The 12,657-nt window shown below is 55.8% G+C and overlaps 2 protein-coding genes and 7 non-coding genes across 9 annotated transcripts; 4 read left to right on the forward strand and 5 right to left on the reverse strand.

The window, feature by feature from the left end:
• Nucleotides 1–940: 940 nt before the first annotated feature.
• On the forward strand, nt 941–4,153 carry BEST4 (bestrophin 4). The gene is made up of 9 exons (XM_065746374.1): nt 941–1,092; nt 1,317–1,411; nt 1,830–2,063; nt 2,372–2,526; nt 2,603–2,680; nt 2,764–2,916; nt 3,210–3,290; nt 3,385–3,539; nt 3,659–4,153. Exons 1-9 carry the CDS (start codon nt 941–943, stop codon nt 4,026–4,028), a joined length of 1,473 nt encoding a protein of 490 aa, XP_065602446.1. The 3' UTR covers nt 4,029–4,153.
• Nucleotides 4,154–5,745: 1,592 nt separating this feature from the next.
• LOC136055370 (small nucleolar RNA SNORA35) lies at nt 5,746–5,872 on the reverse strand. The gene has a single exon (XR_010622849.1). It is a non-coding gene; the product is annotated as a small nucleolar RNA SNORA35 (small nucleolar RNA).
• A 703-nt stretch (nt 5,873–6,575) lies between these two features.
• RPS8 (ribosomal protein S8) lies at nt 6,576–10,747 on the reverse strand. The gene is made up of 6 exons (XM_065740179.1): nt 10,631–10,747; nt 9,746–9,852; nt 9,288–9,387; nt 8,468–8,643; nt 7,397–7,526; nt 6,576–6,739 (listed from the first exon to the last, which is right to left on the reverse strand). The coding sequence occupies exons 1-6, from the start codon at nt 10,632–10,634 to the stop codon at nt 6,630–6,632; spliced, it is 627 nt and encodes a 208-aa protein (XP_065596251.1). The 5' UTR covers nt 10,635–10,747; the 3' UTR covers nt 6,576–6,629.
• Nucleotides 6,943–7,014, reverse strand: LOC136055311 (small nucleolar RNA SNORD38). Its single transcript, XR_010622832.1, has one exon. It is a non-coding gene; the product is annotated as a small nucleolar RNA SNORD38 (small nucleolar RNA).
• LOC136055306 (small nucleolar RNA SNORD38) lies at nt 8,177–8,248 on the reverse strand. The gene has a single exon (XR_010622828.1). It is a non-coding gene; the product is annotated as a small nucleolar RNA SNORD38 (small nucleolar RNA).
• On the reverse strand, nt 9,921–10,005 carry LOC136055300 (small nucleolar RNA SNORD55/SNORD39). The gene has a single exon (XR_010622827.1). It is a non-coding gene; the product is annotated as a small nucleolar RNA SNORD55/SNORD39 (small nucleolar RNA).
• A 290-nt stretch (nt 10,748–11,037) lies between the features above and the next one.
• LOC136055283 (U5 spliceosomal RNA) lies at nt 11,038–11,152 on the forward strand. Its single transcript, XR_010622824.1, has one exon. It is a non-coding gene; the product is annotated as a U5 spliceosomal RNA (small nuclear RNA).
• A 499-nt stretch (nt 11,153–11,651) lies between these two features.
• On the forward strand, nt 11,652–11,766 carry LOC136055391 (U5 spliceosomal RNA). The gene has a single exon (XR_010622857.1). It is a non-coding gene; the product is annotated as a U5 spliceosomal RNA (small nuclear RNA).
• A 653-nt stretch (nt 11,767–12,419) lies between these two features.
• LOC136055402 (U5 spliceosomal RNA) lies at nt 12,420–12,534 on the forward strand. Its single transcript, XR_010622859.1, has one exon. It is a non-coding gene; the product is annotated as a U5 spliceosomal RNA (small nuclear RNA).
• Nucleotides 12,535–12,657: the final 123 nt, after the last annotated feature.

The following is a 12,657-nucleotide window of genomic DNA, read 5'->3' on the forward strand; positions in this document are numbered from 1 at the left end:
CCTGGCAGTACGGCTGCACCCTGTCTCTTGATTTGGGGCAGCGGGTGCTGACCTGTGGGACCGAGCCCGTGATTTACAGCCCACTGGTGGAAGCTGCAGGTACGGAGCTCAGGTCAGGAGGGGCTGAGGGGGGCTGTAAATTATCTCCATTATCTCCACTCACGGGTGTCCCAGCCCTGCTGCAGCCTCGCGTCCTATACCCGTGCTACAGCAGCACGAGAAGGGCAGGGGGCAGCAGGGGGATGTACGAGGGGCATTTCTTGCACTGGAAGCCCCCGGCTCCATGGTCGAAGCCGTCGCAGGCTGAGCTGGGCCCTGTGCCGGGCAGGAAGGGAGCCGGGCAGGGCGGGACACGGCGTTATAGCCAGCAGAGGAAGCCGCGCTTCCTGCCCGGCTCAGCCCACGCCGGGACGGAGCTGCCGACGCTGGCGGTGCGGGGCTGGGAACGCTGGTACCGGTGCACACAGGGGATGAAGACGACGACGGGATGGTGTCACTGCATGCCCTGCTGTTCTGTGCAGATGGTTCCCGATGGTTTTTGCCCCCCTGGGGTTTGCCCTTCCCTCCCTCCAGCCGTCCTTTTCCTTTTAAAGGGGAATTTCCCAAAGCACCCCGCTGGGCACTGTGCTTCCCAGCGCTGGCGCCAGCAGCTCCCACTGACACCTCTGGTCACAGCGAGGTGTGGCTGAGCCTCAGTTCCCTGTTCCTTGCCCATGACAGCCCCAATCCATCACCGGAGGGCTGATTGGTCCTCGCTAGGGTATTTAGGGGAAGTCACAGACACGAGTAGGGATGGGCAGAGGCAGCAGAGCGATCTGGCTGATGGGCACCAGTGCTTTGTGTGGGAGCAAGTGCATGTCCTGGCCAGCAGCAGGGACCCCGCTCCTCCCTGGGCAGTGAGATAAGGGTGCTCCTGCCCAAGGAGCAGGGCTGTGCTGTCATGACTGTCTCCTACACACTGAAAGTTGCCAACTCCCGTTTTGGGGGTTTCTCCAAGCTGCTTTTCCGCTGGAAGGGCAGCATCTACAAGCTGCTCTACAAGGAGTTCATCGTCTTCGTGGTGCTTTACGCGCTGCTCAGCATCATCTACCGGTGAGTGGGTTGTGTTGCTCCCTATGCCCTCGGTGTCACTGTGAGTGGCCACGTCTGGAGGAGGGGACGTGTAGGGGTCCATCAATCACTGTCCATCAGTCCTCAAGGGACCCCCTGGGAGGGTTGGGGTGGGACTCCACGAGGAGGACACGGGCAATGGCTTTGTGTGGGGCTCCGGGGCAGCCCCACTGCTCACCTCTGACCCTGCTCTGTGCCTGCTGCAGGACACTGCTGACTGAGGAGCAGAAGCGTCTCTACACCAAGGTGGCTCAGTACTGCAACCGCTCCACAGACCTCATCCCCATGTCCTTTGTCCTAGGTATGAGTCCCTCTCCTGCTCCCCCTGTGTGGGGCTGGCCCCGCTACCCATCCTGGCTGGGGGCTGGAGGAGTCCTGGGAGTGGCACTCAGCTCCTGAAGCCACCCTTGTCCTTGGGATTATCAGTGGGATGATACCCGGTCCAACCCCAAGCCACCCCACCATGTCCTCTGACCACATCCCTCAGTGCCACATCCCCACGGTTCCTGAACATCTCCAGGGATGGTGACACAGACACAGACTGCTGTGCCAGTGCCCGTCCACTCTTTTGGAGGAGAAATTTGTCCTGACATCCAACCTGAAAGAGTTGGGGATGTCCTCATCTCCAACCCTGAGAAGAGCAACCGTAGAAATTCAGTGGGTCCCTTGAAACGGATTCACCCCACCACTCAGAGCTCCAATGGAACATCTCTCTGCAGGCTTTTATGTCACCTTGATTGTGAACCGGTGGTGGGCACAGTACACCAGCATCCCGCTGCCCGACCAGCTCATGTGTGTCATCTCCAGCAACGTCCACGGCAAGGATGAGCGGGGTCGGATCCTGCGGCGCACCCTGGTGCGCTACGCCAACCTGTCAGCCGTCCTCATCCTGCGCTCCGTCAGCACCAGGGTGCTCAAGCGCTTCCCCACCATGGACCATGTGGTGGAGGCTGGTGAGGGGTGACAGACCCCAGGATGATGGGGTGGGAGAGCTGGGGACCCTGAGGTGTCACTCTGGGGGAGCTTGCAGTATTGATGCCCCGCTAATATGCATTCCAGACCCCATCGAGGTGGCACCCAACCATGGTGCGGAGAGCTTATTTCCCTATGTAGGCATTCATCCCCAAAGCCACCCACGTCCCCCATGGCTGTAGGTTCCAGATGCACATTCCCCTTGGGGCCATCCCCAAAACCATGTCCCCCAAAGGTCCCCCTCCCTTGATCGTGGGACCCATGGTGCTGACCCTCTGTCCTGCTGCAGGCTTCATGACACAGGATGAGCGCAAGAAGTTTGAGAGCCTGTACTCAGACTTCAACAAGTACTGGATTCCCTGTGTCTGGTTCACCAACCTGGCAGCCCAGGCACGGCGCGATGGCCGCATCCGTGATGACGTTGCCCTACGTCTGCTGATGGATGTGAGTGGGCATCGGGTGCGCAAGGGATGAGAACTATGGGGGAATAGGGAAAAACCCATCCATGCTTCCCTGCCAGGAGCTGAACCTGTACCGGGCCAAGTGCAGCATGCTGTTCCACTACGACTGGATCAGCATCCCACTGGTGTACACGCAGGTGGGTGACCCCAGCCTAGCAGCAGTGTGTCGGAGCATTGTCCCCCTCCACTATCACCTTCTGTCCAAATGTTCCCCATGCAGGTGGTTACCATTGCTGTGTACTCCTTCTTTGCTTTCTGCCTCATTGGGAGGCAGTTCCTGGAGCCGCTGGAGCCGGGGCAGGAGGGGGACTTGGATATGTACATCCCCCTCTCTACCCTCCTGCAGTTCTTCTTCTACGCTGGCTGGCTGAAGGTAAGATGCAGCCATGTGGCTGGGATGTGCCTGACAGGGTTTCTGGCCCAGGGCATGGCACCAGCCTTGCTGGCAGCCCCTGGGGACATGTCACAGCAGGGCACAGGGTAGATGGGACGTGGGACACTGCTCTGTGTGGTTTGGCGGACATGGTGGGGATGAGTCAGTGGTCGGACTGGATGATCTTAGTGGTCTTTTCCAACCTGAACGACTATGTGGACCCAAGGATGGAGAGCCCCGTGGGAAGCTGGCCCTGTCCTTGTCCCTGTGTCACCTGTCCCTTCCCTCCTCAGGTGGCAGAGCAGATCATTAACCCCTTCGGGGAAGATGATGATGACTTTGAGACCAATAAGCTGATAGACAGAAACCTGCAGGTGGGTCCTCCCCTGGGCTATTTTGGGTTGGGTAGGCATGGGGACATCCAGCTAAGTGCCAATGGGACCTGTCCCCTGTCCCTGCCATGCCTAGGTGTCCCTGCTGTCAGTGGATGACATGTATCAGAACCTGCCACCGGCCACCAAGGACAAGTACTGGAATGAGTCCACAGCTCAGCCCCCCTATACCATAGCCACTGCTGCCGAGACCCTGAAGCCCTCCTTCCTGGGCTCCACCTTTGACATGCGGTGAGTGCACGGGACACCCCAACTGGAACATGGCAGGGAGTCCCTACCACCAATCTGGCAGGCCCTGTGGGGACCTTGGGGACACATGGCCACCCTAATCACTCTGCCGTGCCCCTCAGCATGACCGAGGACATGGAGCAGACCCAGCCGGTGGAGGCCTCACCGAACATGGCCCGCATGCAGACGCCGCTGCTCAGCCGCTTCCTCGCTGCTGCATCCCCTGCCATCAGCATCAAAAATTTTGGTCGAGGTGGCCGAGCCACCCCGCACCTGCGGCGTGCCTGGGGAGACAGCACCGCACACTGCGAGGACCCTGAGGCCGTCGGCCGCATAGAGGAGGAGGAGACGGAGGATGAGGAGAGCCAGAGGGGCAGCCCCTGCTCCCCAAGTGCTTCCGATAGGCAGAAGGAGGAACTGCCGCTGATCCAGGTGGAGGCACCATCCACGGAGAGCATTGAAGCTGAGCAGCCAGGGGCTGGGAAGCTGTGAGGAGGGGGGAGACCCTCTGCACCCCTGGCAACCCCTGGCCCGAATCAGGGCCTCACCAATCCTGAACCCCGGGGTGGTGGGGAGGTGCTGATGGGTCAGAGTGATGCCACCATTCACAGCTGGCCAGGCACACAGCCTGCTGCCCAGGCACTGAGCCAGGGCAGGGAAAATGGGTTCAGCACCATGGTGGGATGTCTCCTCGAAGTTAATAAAGTTCTTGCCAGCCTTGGCTTTGAGGATCTTTGTCGTCACCCCCAGCAGTGAGGAACAGGGACATGGATCGCATCCTAAAAGTGGGTGAATTCCATCCCATGGGCTGACCCTGCAATGTCTGTGGGGCTTCAGACCAGGCAATACAGCCACATGCTTCAAAGCAAAATGTGCTTTCAGGTTCCTCTGCAGATGGATTCCCACACCCAGATGTGTTCTCCCTCAGTATATCAGCAGGGCTGCTAAGAATCCTTTCTAAAGACCTCACCCAGAATCAGACCAGGCCTGACAAAGGCACTGGCACTCATGACCCTGTCCAACTTGAAGCAGTATAACCCAGCACCTACCTTGCTCTGCACACTGCATGCTTGCAGTAAATCACTACACACAGCCGTGTCAGGAGCACTGCCTACTTCCCAGCTGCACAAGGACTGGAGGTACCACACACCCTGGCTGGCTGCCATCCTGCCCCGTTCCCATGTCCCTGCAGCACAGCGATGGGTGCCGGCTTTGTTCCCACGCGCTGTCACCCTTGGCAGCAGAGATAGCAATGCTGCCCATTGATGGATCACTCGTAATCCTGCCCATCATGGCCGGGTTTACAGCCCCTGCCCTTAACCCTAACACTCATCTCAGCTTCTCCCTCTGTACAAAGTCCCCCAGGAACTCCCTGAATCCTGTTTGCTCTCTGCAGAGGGTGAGTGGTGCAAGGCAAACGCAGAGGAAGCAGCCGTGACACATCCCTCCTGAATGCTCCTTATCACACTCCCTGCACCTCTCTGCAAAATGCGTTGCTAGAAAGCAGGGAAAGTTTACATGCCATCACTATGGAGGAAGAATGTGCTTGTGCAAACATCACACCCGGCCAGGCCCTGTGCTGAGACTCCACAGTGCCCGTTTCACCCTCGTAGTGAGCACAGGCCTGGGCTGCAGGGCAGTGGCACCGTGGGCTGATCCACCCCCAGCCCCTGCCAGCAAAGCAGGATGAACCCCTGCTGCTCGCGTCATGTGCCCGCTAGCACCTCCTGCTGCCAGGGCAGAGCACTGCGAAAAGTGTAAGGCAGTCTTATTTATGGGGCAGGTGGTCCTCACCGAAGTGCTGGAGCTCAGCACCTTACCCAATGGAGGAACGTAAGGGCTGCCCGAGGGAAAGAGGCACCACCATCGGGTTGCAGGCTTCATTCAATACAGCTCTGCTGGGGACAAGCTGATCACAGGCTCCTCCAGCTGAGTTAAGCGTGAGGTTTGGGCTGCAGCCAGTTTCCATCTCATCAGAGCATTCCCATAAAGGAGGCTTTTATAAGAATGTACAAGTGGGTCAGGTATGCAGAGCATGCACTTAGCAGGCATCAGGTGTGTGAACATTCAGCCTGCCCATACCTGCCCACAGCACCGGGAAGCTAGAGGCCTGGATGCTAGGACTTCATAAAGCTATGTGCCCCCAAACATGTGGAAAAGTCCCACCACAGCTTTCTAACCCTGCCATGAGTGAGTGTAAAAAGCTGGAGCTTGTACCCAGCTTTCGAAAGGGGCAGACCACAAAGAGCCTGGCCCTTCTGCTAGAAGGAATTTCTCTTGCACTGGAATGAGACCAGGAGGTCAGGGAAAGACCAGCCAGTCACTGACCAGTGCACATATTCAGCAATAGCTGGTTTAGAACAAGATTCTGGACCTTGAAGGTGGACACGCAGCCAGGCAAAAAGCATTGAGCCATGGGAAACTGGGCTGCTGGTGCCATCCAGAGGATGGAAAACAGGCAGGAGATAGCTGCTGCAGGGACCATCTGCTTCCAGACAGATGCAGGGCAGCTGTAGCGTTAAGAGCAGCACTGCAGCCGCTAAGTGGGCACCCTCCTCCAGAGGCAGCTGGGCACTGCCTCCAGTGCAGTCAGGGATTACCTGAAACACCAGAGGGAGAAGGGATGCACACAGCCTGCCAGCAAAACGCCAGCAGTCCAGCAGGAACAGCCATCCACACCCTCCCTCCGCAGTCATATTCTTTAGCATTGGAAATTTGCCATCTCACATTCATCGCATCTCCAAATTTATTTTTAATTATTCTTGCACAGCTACCTCCAGAAGTTGCCAATGTCAGGTTTTTGACACTAGGATTAGGCAGCTGTTGATCCCTCCTGACAGCTCTTCCACATCCACTCGGTTCACTGAGTGGCTGCTGCAGAACCCAGCGAGATGTTTTAAACAGCAAGCAGGGTCAGGGTTTACCTCAAGACAGAGAAGCACTCAGTGATGCCAGCAGAGCCTTCTTGCTTCCGTTTTACAGGTCTAAGGAGCAACCCAAGCCCCTCCCCTCCACACATAAATAAGCACACACGACCCATTTATTACAGGACACTCGCATGTTTATTGGTTCTTTCAGGACAATAGTTGATTTTCATTTGCCTTTTCTGGCCTTGATCTTCCTCAGGTAGAATTCTAATTCCTTGCCTTCCAACACGTAGCCATCAGCTCGGCCACACTGCCCGGGTCTGGAGGCAATGCAAGCTGCGGGGAGAACTCACTCAGTTAAGTGCAATAATTCTCTGTGGTATATACACAAATTGGAGGAAGCATTACTTGCAGTCTCTCTGCAGAAGCATGAATGAGCAAGGATGGGTACAGATACCAGCTCACGTGCTGGCTTAAGAACCTTCCCCTAGACACCTCGCTCTTGAACCTGCTCTGCTGGACTACACCCACAATGAAGTCCTCTTCAGATCTCCAAACAGTCATCCCTCAAATTCAGTAGCAGAACTGGACAAAGGTCTCATCACCAGAAGACTTCAGAACACTAAACTATTCACACCAAAACTCAAAACTGCTAAGAGCTGTTCATGTACATGCTGAGCTTTTCCTGACACACGGTACACCCATATGTCTTCACTCATTTTGCAGGTCAATCCCCTCAAGGCTAAAGAGGCAGGTTTGCTAGCTTCAGCCACAGAAAACATTTTACATTCCTGCCAGGACTGGGATATCTCCAGAAAGTACAAAAACAGTGACTCTTACCACCCAGAAGATAGACCTGCAGACAGATAGCTTTCACCTTATCACAACTTGCAGACTGAGCTTAACATGATCCCTAAGAACAGTACCTGTTCTGGCACTATTTGTGTCCTGACTCCCCCATCCCCACTCACACTAATGCTCAAAGGGACTCACCCAGTAGCTTTCCTTGCTGGAACTGCTCCTCAAGAATACTGGCTATCTTGGCATTCTTCTTTCGCTCATCATATTTTTTCTGGATCTTCTTTGAACGCTTCTTGTTCAAGATTTCTTCCTCCTCAGGTGTCTAAAAACAAACCCAGAGATAAAGACCACATCAGCATAAACAGTGAGGTTAAGTACACTCACTTCTTCCAAGTGATCTTCACTGAAAATAGAAGGTTTTCTTTGTTTTAAGTACTGTATGTCCCAAGTCACACCTTCTTGAGGCACAAATACTTCACAGAATCAAGAGCTGATTTTCACTTTCCAGGTCAAGAAATGAAACACTACTGACTGGAGTCATTGCTGACAACAAAGGACAGTGCCCTCAGGAAACATGCCTCAGACAGATGCTGCAAAGGCTTCCTCAATTAGTTTCCCCCCCCCACCCCCCCGAAAAGTGAACACTCTCCTTCCCCAGACATGAGAGCACTCGGGTGTGGTGCAATTAATTCCTGGCAGACAAGTTACAAGCTCTCTCCACGCTCTGAACTACACAGTAAAGAGCTAACAAGAGCTTTATTCTTAATACAATGAGACCACCTCAAGCTGAATACTGCACAAAGGTGTTCAAATCTTAACAATGAGGGGTTTGGATCTTGAAATTTGAGGCTATGAGTCTGCAGACATACACTTTAAAACGTTTAAAGGACGCAGTAAACGTCTAGTTATTAATCTACGAGCTTTTAAACCAGAAGGCAGCAATTCCTCAGCACAAGGACCCGACTGCAAAGTCTTCCTCAGCACCACGAATGTCATCGCTCTCCTTTCAGTAGCAGAACTGGACAGAAGTATCATCATTAGAAGACACACCTACAGGCAGGCCCTTGTGCACAACCAAGTGTGATGCCTCAGAGAACGCTGCGGTCCGGAACACTCCGTTAACAGAACCTGACTTTGGCAACTGATGCGAAGGCAGCCTGCAGGACCAATGCCATCACAGTCAGGAACCCCATCGATCCTTGCAGGTGCTGTTCACTCGTGACAGCCAGCTGCCAAGGAACTGAGCAACCCCAGCACACATACCAGTTTGGCACCCTTCTTGCGTCCGAGGGGCAGGGCGTAGTGGGCCTCGTACCACTGCCGGTACGGCATGCTGTCAACAAGGACAATGCAGTTCTTCACCAGGGTCTTCGTCCGCACCAGTTCGTTGTTGGAAGCGTTGTAGACGACATCAATGATCCTGGTCTTGCGAGTGCAGCCTTTCAAAAGAAGAGCAAGTCCCACCTGAAGCACTCAGCATTCAGCTACTGCATTTAGCAGCTGGCAGCCCTGAAGACATTTGTGCACAAAGGATGGGTAAAAAGGCTGTTCTCTCTTCACTCATTACCTCATACTTGCTCTGCAAGGCGAGCTCAGTCCCCTCATTTCTGTGATACTGCCTACGAATGACAGTGCTTTCAGATTAGACAATGCTCTGCCATCACTGAGAAACCACGTGCTCCCTTGCATATGGCTGCCCAACTTTTTTAAACACACACTTGTCAATAAACTGGTCAACACACAAGCTGTATTTATGAAGACCAGTAGGTATTCTGTTTTTTTTGTCCAAACAGCAATCCCCCCACCCCAAAAAAGCAGGCAATATAAGCACGCCCTTCAGTGTAACTATGACACTCCAATCATTGTGATCCCAGCAGACATCCAAGTCTCCCAAGTCCACATAAGGTCAAAGTCATCATCACCACGCGTACTGCTTCAAAGCCAGTCCTGCAAGACGCAACGTGTTCAAATGCAGCCCAAAAATCCGCTTGCTTCATCACCCCTCTACTCTGCTAGCAGCAGTAGAGACTGTCACAACCGTAAAGAAAGCATTTCAATCACATCAGTTCGATGATGTACTTACATTCAGAGCCCCAAGAGAAGTTGCCAACGTCCAATCGAAGGGCACGGTATTTCTTATTGCCACCACGAACCCTCACTGTATGAATTCGGCGTGGACCAATCTACAGGCAGAAAATAAACAAGTGTTGCTGGTGTCAGTACGTGGCACAGCACATACAGGGGCCCATCAAGTCCTAAGCTGGAAGGCAACATGGTCAGTGTAACTATGACAAACCCCAACATCGGCAGATAAAGTAAACGACCAGAACGGTCTGTTTTATCTGCCTAAGGTGAAAATCTCATCACTCCCATTGCCTCTTATTGCTCAAACACACCATGGATTTTCATCAGTAAAAACGCCACTGTTTCAGGGAACAGTGACAGCTATGGACTAAAAGATAAGCTGGCAGATAAGTAACAGTACGAGGACCAGCAAACCACACCTGAAAAGAGACTGACTGCCCTCCACCAATCCCCCACCTTCGTGTTGGCAGGAGGCCGCCCCAGCTCATACTTCCTCTTCTTGTGGTAGGGCTTCCTCTTGCCCCCAGTCTTGCGACGCTTATGCCAGTTGTCCCTGGAGATACCTGAAAGGAGGGAGCAGCGTGGTCAGAGCTCGGCAGGGACCCCACGTGGCTACAGCAGGGCACAGCTCTGAGTCCTCAGCTCTCCAAGGTTGGCATCCGCACAGCGCACTCGGCTTAATGCAGCAGTCAGAAAAGCTTCATCATTGAGACTCAGAGGCACCTGGATCTCTTGCCTTCCAGCACAGCTGCACACAGCAGACTGTCTCTAACCAGGGGGGCGTTTACAGGGCTCCATAGTCACCTTCGGGTTGCAGCCCCCCAACTTACCTTACAAGAACCAGTAAGAAGCAAATTGTGTCAAAACAGGTAAGCCCACAATAACAGGAATAAAAAGAACGACTGAACCTGGCAATCCATAATAGGAAAAAAAAAAAACCCTACACCACAAAATCGTAGAGCCCCTATAGGAAACACCACACCCCACCCCCCATTTCCCCAATCAGGCCGCAAAGCCCCAAACCCCCAGCCCTACAAACCCATACCGTAACATGGAAACAAAGGAAGGCCCTACACACCCCGCAAACACCCCACGGTCGGGAAGGAGCCCGTGGCCTCGGGCTGGCTGGGCCGCCCCCCCATTCCGCGCCGCCATGTTGAGCCCAGGCACCCTTCTCCCTCCCGCTACTCGGCGTCGCCGCGGCCTTTCCCAAAGAAAGGCAGCGCTGGATAGCGGCGCGCCCCGCCGCCGCTCGGGATGGTACGTGGCGGGGCGGACAACGGCAGCGCAGCGCGCGGATGGCGCCGGATAGCGGCCAGGCCCAGCAGCGATCGCACTCACCCATGGCGCAGCACTGGCGCAAAGAGGCGGCGCAAAGGATCACGGGGCGGATTGCCGCCGCGAATTCTCGCGAGACCGTTACGTCATCGCGCCGCCACCGCAGGCGGGTGCCGTTGCCAGGAGACACTGTAGAGACTGACACCCGGAAATCAAAGGGCCAAGCTGCAGACTTCATTAGCATAAAATTGAACATTTGCATACCCAGCGCGCACCGCGGGGCAGCGCCCGGCACTGCCGTGCAGCACCGCCGCTCCGCGGGGCCGCCCGGAGCTGTGCGGGACCGTGCGCTGTGCGGGGCGGTGCGGGGCCGGGACGGGATGGGCCGCGGGGAGCGGGGCGGGCGGCGGTCGCCGTGCGCTGGGCGGGGCGGGCGGGCAGGCGGACGAGGGCCGGGAGGAGGGCGGGTTATACTCTGGTTTCTCTTCAGATCGTATAAATCTTTCGCCTTTTACTAAAGATTTCCGTGGAGAGGAACAAGCACGAGTGTCGTGAAATTTTTTGAGGCTCCGTTTCGGCGGAGCTATCCCACTGCTGGTTAATAACAGAGCAAGCGCAGCGCTTCGGCCGCCTGCTGGGGCTGTCACTGCGCCCGAAGCGTCCCCGGTTCCTCGGAGCCCCGCTCGTTCAGGTTCCACAGTGCCGCGCTGCCCGGCCCCGCCCCCCGGCACTGCCCGGCCCCGCCCCCCGGCACTGCCCGAGCTCCGCCCGCGCTGCGCTATGGATCCGCCCCCAAGTGAGCAGTGGGGCGCGGGAGGCGTGGCGCCTCTCGTTAGCATACGGCTCATTAGCATACGGCTTATTAGCATACCAGCGTGCATTGCGCGGCCCCGCGCGCTCCTTCGGGTTCCGCCGCCCCGAGCGTGAACGTTCGCCGGGATCGGACGGGGCGGTGCGCGGCGGTGCGGGGCCGGGATGGACCGGGATGGGCGGGGCGGGGCGGAGCGGAGCGGAGCGGAGCGGGTCGCCGTGCGCTGAGCGGGGCGGGCGGGCAGTGGGATGAGGGCCGGGAGAGCGATTAGTTATACTCTGGTTTCTCTTCAGATCGTATAAATCTTTCGCCTTTTACTAAAGATTTCCGTGGAGAGGAACAAGCACGAGTGTCGTGGAATTTTTTGAGGCTCCGTTTCGGCGGAGCTATCCCACTGCTGGTTAATAACAGATTCGAGCACCAATATTATAGAGCAATGAGAGAGAGTCTATTGTTCGCAGCAGCTCTCGCTATGCTGTTTCGGACTTGAACACACACGAGTTTCGTAGAACGCTCGAAGCACGTTGTTAGGCAAAAGATAAAAGCACTCTGTTGTGCCTCCAGTGCCCGATTATTGAAGTTGAACGAAACTATTCACCCGCTAAAGCTAAAATGGAAAGTTTCTGAACTGTGGCTTACGAATTCCTTTTGCTTGACTAACGCAGTGGCCGTTTAACTGACGCACCCGATTGGTAAGCGTGCCGCCTATACCCATAGCACTGCCCAGCCCCAGTTCCGCCCGGGCAGGGCTGTCCCGTCCCGCCCCCATGTGAGCATTGAGGTGTGGCGTCTCTCGTTAGCATACTGCTCATTAGTACGCATTCATTAGCATACCAGCGTGCAGCTCGCGGCCCCGCGGGATTCCACCGCCCCGCGAGAGTGTCTGCCGGGATCGGACGGGACGGAGCGGGGCGGGGCGGGGCCGGGACAAGCCGGGCGGGGAGAGATGGAGCGGAGCGGAGCGGAGCGGAGGGCAGTTGGTCGCCGTGTGCTCGGGGCGGCGGGCGGGCAGTGGGCATGGGGCCGGAGAGGGGTATAATTATGCTCTGGTTTCTCTTCAGATCGTATAAATCTTTCGCCTTTTACTAAAGATTTCCGTGGAGAGAAACAAGCACGAGTGTCGTGAAATTTTTTGAGGCTCCGTTTCGGCGGAGCTATCCTATAGCTGGTTAATAACAGATAATCGAAATGTGTTACTCTAGTTGCTTTCCGGAGCGCGGTCCCGCTTGCTCGCTCTTTGCACAGAACCGCGCTGCGGACTCCGCATCCCCGCTATGCC

This window comes from Cyrtonyx montezumae, unplaced genomic scaffold, assembly GCF_038088225.1.
Source record: "Cyrtonyx montezumae isolate F1298 unplaced genomic scaffold, pur_monq_1.0 scaffold_1, whole genome shotgun sequence".
Taxonomy (NCBI): Eukaryota; Metazoa; Chordata; class Aves; order Galliformes; family Odontophoridae; genus Cyrtonyx; species Cyrtonyx montezumae.